This window comes from Centruroides sculpturatus, unplaced genomic scaffold (assembly GCF_000671375.1).
Source record: "Centruroides sculpturatus isolate CEXI.00-Female unplaced genomic scaffold, Cexi_2.0 scaffold74, whole genome shotgun sequence".
Lineage (NCBI taxonomy): Eukaryota > Metazoa > Arthropoda > Arachnida > Scorpiones > Buthidae > Centruroides > Centruroides sculpturatus.
In genome coordinates this window covers 717,518-725,094 of record NW_019384309.1, presented here as the reverse complement: position 1 = coordinate 725,094, position 7,577 = coordinate 717,518, and the positions used below count along the sequence as shown (strand labels likewise).

At 34.9% G+C, this 7,577-nt stretch overlaps 1 protein-coding gene across 2 annotated transcripts in view; it reads left to right on the top strand.

Moving 5' to 3' along the window:
• Nucleotides 1-7,577, top strand: part of LOC111620737 (endoglucanase-like) — a 17,697-nt gene that overhangs the window by 4,130 nt on the left and 5,990 nt on the right. Inside the window, exon 2 of one of the 2 annotated variants that reach the window (XM_023362742.1) lies at nt 828-1,088. In XM_023362742.1, coding sequence (XP_023218510.1) covers nt 828-1,088 — 261 coding nt within the window. Of the gene's footprint in view, nt 1-827; nt 1,731-7,577 lie in introns of those variants that run through there. The other variant, XM_023362734.1, reaches the window with a different exon arrangement.

The window sequence follows — 7,577 nt, the reverse complement described above, 5'->3', positions numbered from 1 at the left end:
AAATTTATAAAGATCTTTTAACTAGAAGCAAGCAATCTAAAATTACATACACTTTTTGCAAAAGGTAAAGCATGAATCTGAAAATAATGCAGAAAAATGCTCAGAGGATAACGATAACTTGCCAAAAATAAAACGTTCTCGGTTAATAGTGCTTTTAGTGATGACAAAGAAAACATTGTTAAATTTATATTAATATGTATCACTTAAGAAAATTTTCATAAAGATATTTATCTTAATTATGAAAATATAGTAGCATGCTTTTTAATTTTCGAAATCTAACCCTCCTTTTCGTACTAGTTCTTTGTTTCGCATAACACGGCAATTTTTTGGAACGTAACTACCGTGTTATACGGGGGTTACATGTACTGATTCATATGTATCACAGATTTAACTTGTGTATATATATATATACACACACAAGTAATTAACATGAATATAGTTAATATTTAAGAAGCAGAAATTATAGCTATTTAATATCTGATATCTGCCCGGGTTTAAAGTTTCTGCCACTTAGGACTTCCTACCTATTTGCACAATTTTTGATTATCGTCTATGTATGATACCAATTATGATAAATTATACTAATCCCCATATAACCACGAAACCATTCTTATGGTTAAACGCAATTTTAGTTTTAAGTTTACTTGTTTTAATTATTATACAGTAAATGCGTATTTTTATGTAAGAGGATGGCAAGAAAGGCAAATCGTAGTAAAATAAGATAAACGTATTAAGTCCATTATTTTTTTCTTGTATATTTCTCTTTATAATAATTAAATTAATTAGTAGTTTACGAAGTAATTATTGTATAAATATATTTCTTTCAGTACTTGCTCTGTCGGAAAGTGGAGAAGGTAGAAACAGAAATGTCCAAGATCGCAGTTCAACTTATGATCTATTAATGTTAAATAAAAGAATTGATAGAATTCTTACTGACATTTTAGGTCCTATAATTGGTAATCCTACTACTACTACAAAACCTACTGTTAATCCTACCACTGCATCCGCTATTATACCGACCGATGAACCTACCACTAAACCTACTGTTACACCTACCAAAGGATCTACCTCTACACCTGTTGTTACGCCTACCGAAGAACCTACTACTACATCTGCTATACCTACCGATGAAACTTCTACTATATCTGTTGTTATACCGACTGATAAACCTACCACAATCCCTACTATTATACCCACCACTAAACCTGCCGTGTTACCTACCAGAAAACCAACCACTATTTCTACTGTTATACCTACCACTAAACCTAATATAATACCAACCAGAAAACCTGGTCATATACCATTCCCTTCATTTGGTCCTATTGCTGATGTCAAACCTTTTAACGTAGTTCGTCCTGTTCCTGTTCCTGTTCCTATACCTGCAGCTGCAGCTGTCTTTAACCGCCGTCCCATACCTGGTACCAAATTTCGTCCTGCTTCTCGTCCTATTCGTGGAACTCTTCCTCGTCCTGTCCCTGGGGTTAAGTCTGGTATCATACCAGTCCCTATACGTTTTCCTGGATCGTTTCCTCGACAAGAAAGAAAATAAACAAAGAGAATGTAAGAAAATTATTACAAAAATGTGTCTAAAATTTAAAAAACGAGAATAAATAAAGATCAGTACCATACATAGATAAATAAACTCTGGATTTATATCAACTTGATATTTGTTCCGGTCCAGACCACTGATTAACTGAAAGTCCATCAGTGGTTCGGCTAAGCTTTTCGTTTAGTCGCCTGATAACAATAGAGTCATGCCGGTCATTTATTATTTTTCAAAATTTTCTCCTGAACGGGTTTCTACAGAAAATTATGAACTGAAATCACGGGACTTCCGATCCAAACTAAAAATTCGTACATATTTAGGGCCTTAGCTTCATATCTGGTCTCAATTTTCATCTAACTCCGCTCTCGAGAATAACGAAGGACAGGCACACAGTGGGAATGTTTAGATTTACAATTTATAAATTACAGCCCAATTAACAGATTACACTAATAACGTATTTTATCGGTCGATCTGAGAATGTAACAGAGGCATTTTTGTAGCATTTTGCCCCCTTGTAGGAAGAATTATACAAGTAAAATATACAGTAGTAGTAAATGCATTTTAATTCTCGAATATCTTTGGACATTAATTTTACTTTCCCGACTGTTATGATATAATATTGTCAACGTGCCACTTTCCAGCCTCTGGGATTCTCGAAATTCGATTTCGGATATATCAAAAAACTGACACCTGGGATATGTGGGTGTTAATGTCTATTTTGTTTAATATCTCAACAGGGGTTGAAGACGGAGAAACGAAATTTGCAACGATAATTTCTGTATAAGAGGTATTAGAGCCATGAAATTTTAGTGGGTGAAGTCGAGGGGGTGAAGAGAAAAATGGGGATCGTGTGTCCTATCTCGAGCGGGGCCGAATTTAATGAAGATTTTATTCGTTATTAGCAATTATAATTTTTATAAGAAACTTATTTCTATCCTGAAAATTACGTCTCTTAATTACATAATTGTGTTTTAATAGTATAAAAGTTATGTTTTATTACAATTTTGCAACAGATGGCGCCATAGACAATGAGTAATATGTTTGTTAAACATTAATATTTTTCGCTTGGAAAGTTACGCAATTCGTTTTTCAGTAAATAAACATTCCACACTTATCATTTGTTTGAAAAAAACAATGGCTAAAAAAACGTGCTAAGAGGAAAAGGATCCAATAAAAGATCTCAATGGCTCTGGATTGTACTCTTCCCAGTACTCAGGAAAAAAATTTGGCAATTAAAAAAAAATAATAATAATTCAAAAACGCGCCGATGGGGTAAATAAGGCGCGGTATCGCTCTTTAGTCCGGTGTATCTTTACGCTTGATCGTTTTCCACGTTTGCTGAATTGTCTATCGGCTGTGTGATACAAAAACACTTTTAATTACTGCATCATTTTATGAAAGACATACAACAAAATCGATTAATTAAGCTTCGTATGCAGTGAGCATTTAGAGTTTCGTGAACCATAAACACTCTAATGCAACTACTGTATTTGAAAGTAAAGTATCGATAATTTACTCAGCATCTACGTAATATGTAATCTATTACGTCACATACACGTAATGTTACATGTATATGATAAGCATAACGCGAGAGCGAGAGTCGACTCGGAGTTTTCATTGCGCGCGCAGTTCGAAGTTAGAAGTACTGTTCGAAGTCCAGGCTAAATTTTATCAAATTTTGCGTTCGAAGTTAGAGTCGGTCGAAGTACCCTGTATATAGAATTTTAAAAATTCATAAAATGAAACGAATAAATCGTTAAATAAACTCCTAATTTGCTAAAAAAAAAAAAATCAAAAAGTTATCGTGTTAGGCGCATTTGTTGAATTTATTTCTCGTTGATATCGAATTGTCTCGTATCATACTTATAGCTTATATATCGAGCTAGAAATAAAAGATGTTTTTCATTTTCGTTCTTAATAAAATACGAAAACTGTATGTTATATATAGAGAAAAGACATCTAGGTAATAAAAATTATATAACTTATCACAAAGTTAACTCATATAAATTATAACTTATATTATATTTATGGCCTAGATGTCCTAAATTTAGTTGTACGTTATATATAGTGCAAGCGTAGAGGTGGCCACACATGCTGTCCAGTCACTATTCGGATAAAGTGGGTGGTTGTAATTGTACCCATGTAGAGTTCGCATTCTCCTCTATTATTTTTTCTAACTACTATACATGAATTGGTGTATTTAGCCCATAATTTTGCGCTGAATGAAACCAATATCAAAGTACCATTTTCTAAAGGTCCCCCGGCATCCCTCTTACAAAGTTTCATCATTATTGCCTCAACGGTTTTTTTTCTATCTTAAGATTTTCGATTTCTTCACCAAACGAATTCTTATCACGTTGCAATTATTACACGAAAAAACATTATTAAATACTAAACGTAAAGATCAGTTCGTGGTGGTTAGAATAACGTATATCAGGTTATCGCCCAATCATTGTTTGTCAAAATAAAAGGCCTAATATATGCAATAAACAATATCACGTGACATTGGTCTAGCCCAGGGACCGCCAAAGTGGTCGATATGGACCCCTAGGGTTCGATGCAACATCATTGGGGGGTCGTGCGGCTAGGGGTCGATTAGGAGGTCGATCCGGCTAGGGGGTCGATTAGCGGGTCGATGCGACTGGGGTCACAACCTTTTTTTTTTTTTTTTTTGCTTAGACAGAGACCACAACCCATAACGTTTTTTTTTATTATTTTTTCGCTCATACATATACAGTACACTTGTAATAAAACTTTACGGTGGGGTCAATGTGAGGCTTTGGAAAGTGATTGGGGGTCGACGGTTAAAAAAGTTTGGCGACCCCTGGTCTAGCCGAACAGTCATTAAACATACGACGTTCAAATGTCCAATAAAACAGTTAAATTTGAATCAAATTTTCATGAAAATTACACAACTTTTAGGGTCGCAGGATACTAAATTCTGACAAAAATTTGCGTACAGATTTTGATCAGTTCGATAAATACGTAAATATCTCAAGAACTGTTTGAAGAAATTCAAAATCTGTCCGAACCGAATATAGCCTTTCAGACAGCTCTTACGAATTTCGAACCAGCGGCTCCACCTCTAACCCCTTGTGACATTTTATTATTATTTCAAAATGTATTCTATGCAAATTAAGGAGCTACAGTGACTCACGCCAAATTCTATTCTTTCAGTCGTGTAGATGTTGGGAAGAAGATTTCGAGAAGAGAAATTTGGTCAAAATTTGGCTAACAGTCCCAAATAATTTGAATTCAAAATTTTCGATAATGTGTGCCGGGAAAAGGTCAAACGGGATGATGATAGAATATAGGCTATTCCAAACAGAAATTATAATCTGTAACATAATTTTGACTATCCAAAAAAGTATTTTTTATCTCTTATACACGCAAATATTAAAAATGATGCAGAAATTCATCAAATTAACGAAACTTTATTGGGATTAAAAATATATTCGATATATTTATTTGCTAAATTCGAATGAATTTAGGTCATGCACATGTTAAATACACATCTGAGTTTAAAAGTGTGTCAGGTAATTTGCATAATTTACATTTCTAATTATTTATTTTTTTCCTGTTGTTTTATTCCTTGTAAAAAACATTATTTATGAATTTAAACATTATTTATTTATTTAAACTCGATTAAAATTCCTGAAAGGAAGGCAAAACTATATTATTTGTAAGCATTAATATCCATTGCTTTACATGATATCACGAACCGGCGAAGCTTTCAGATTCGGAAAGATTCGCATTTTGGGGGATTTGACGTCGTCACAGAGATCTTCTAATGGAAATATCACAGATTATCGTGCGAAAAAAACGTTTAGAGTTCTTTTCTATGTAACATTGAATGCATAAAGCTCGAATTTAAACTCACGTATAAAATCTTCATCTTTTAAATAACACGAATGAAAAATAATACAGGAAAACCTGTGTAAAGCGGAACACGGAAATAAACACGTGGAATTGTAAATAAATATTTCACGTCATTAGGTGTATGACGAATTGCACTGTGACGTAGGCAATTTTTTTCCGCATCCAAATGTCACACAATTAGCGACGTTTGTGAGTAAATAAATAGAATAGTGGATCGTCAACAAGCGGTGACTTTTAACCCCGTACGAACTAGAAACACGAGAAATGAATAAGTTGACGTTTATATTCATCATTATCGGTGAGTTTGATTGCTTTATATTATTTTATTTATTATTACGAAGCCGTTCTATTACCATAGTACAATAGTATGTGCTTTAGGATTCCATATATTACATGAGATTAGTTTATCAACGGCTAAGTAGGACGAGGACTACAATTGCACGTGTTGGGGATGGCAAGTTTATTATTAAACTACGAAACCATTTTTATGGTTAAACGCAATTTTAGTTTTAAGTTTACTTGTGTTAATTATTATACGAGTCACTTAGATTTTACAAATACGTTAGCCGTTCACAGTCCGGCAAACGTATTTGTAAAATCTAAGTGACTGGTTCANACATATTTGTGCAGAGGCATAGCCTCTAAAGAAAGGTTGTCTCTGCAATGGAAATAGTTGTTCCTGGTGATTGGACATGGCAATCAAAATTGGACTTGTATCCAGATGTATTTTACTTTTTATTAAATACGAAACCATTCTTATGGTTAAACGTAATTTTAATCTTCCTATGGGGTGTTTCTGCTTTTATCTACTGGAATAAGCCCTGGAAAATGCAGATTTCGGAAACTTCCCTCTGGTGACGATACATTCCAATTTTTTTCTTTTTGTTATTAATTAAAGACAGTCTTCCCAAAAAGGGGCCACCATTTATTTTTCGTGTTCCAGACTTCACATTCACAGACCTTCCTTTATAGGCTACATGCCGCCAGAATTTAAAAACAGTCCTTTAAAAAACACAATTACATCCAATTAAAAAACACTTTTTTAAAAAGGAAAACACTTTTTTTTTTCTTTTATCTACTGCAATAAGCGCTGGAAAATGTAGATTTCTGAAATTTCCCCCTGGTGACGATACATTGAAATTTTTTTCTTTTTGTAAATTTTCGTCTAAAAGCAGAAACACCCCATAGGAAGAATGGAAAGCAAGACGTCTGTGTAACACCAGTTCCTTTTTAAAACAAGTAATTTCAATTTTAAGTTTACATGTGTTAATTATTATACGAGTCACTTAGATTTTACAAATACGTTAGCCGTTCACAGTCCGGCAAACGTATTTGTAAAATCTAAGTGACTGGTTCAACATGGAATTCATATAAAACAGAATAATCAACAGTGTTTTGGGGGTCGACTGTAAATGCATACTTTTGTGAGGACCCGAACAGGGGTCGATTGAGAGGTCCGAATGATGAGTTTCGATCGAAAATAAAGCTCCTTTTCAGGCGCTAAGGAAACGGATTAGGTGTCTCGATTGAACAATGCAATTGTTTTTTTTCGTAAATTTGTTAAACAATGGAAACGGATAAATTCGAGGAAAACGCGACGAGAGAGAGGAATCATATTCATTCGCAACGTTGACCTCTCCCGCGCCCTTCATTAGGTTTCGAATTGTCACCAGGTGACTATGAGAAACCAATGGAGAGGCGACGACGGTTAAGAAATCTATAAAACCGTGCGACTCAAGGGACAAAGGTTCTTGGTTCTTGGTGCTCCTCTTTAGGATTTTTGTGATCCTACTTATCAACAGCGACCGATTCGTCAACTCCTGTGACTTACTGTCGCTCTCCCGTGACGTCTTGATTTGCACAGATTTGCCTTTCACCAGAGACTTTCGCCGAAGCGGTGCCGCACGCCCCGGGGCCGTCGATCTCAACGTACGACGTCGAAGGACCAAACGGAGAAAGTCGGACCCTCGAAGGAACTTTTAATTTGCTCCCCGAGCTGTGTTACGTTGAAAATTTGAAGAACGTTGTAAGAATCTTTTGTTATATAATAAACGGGTTAAAGATGGTAAACCTGTCTCAGAAAGTCATTCTGCGCCCACACGACAGAAAGAACCGCTCGGCTGTCGAAAAACCCTCACCCTAATCGGCTGAC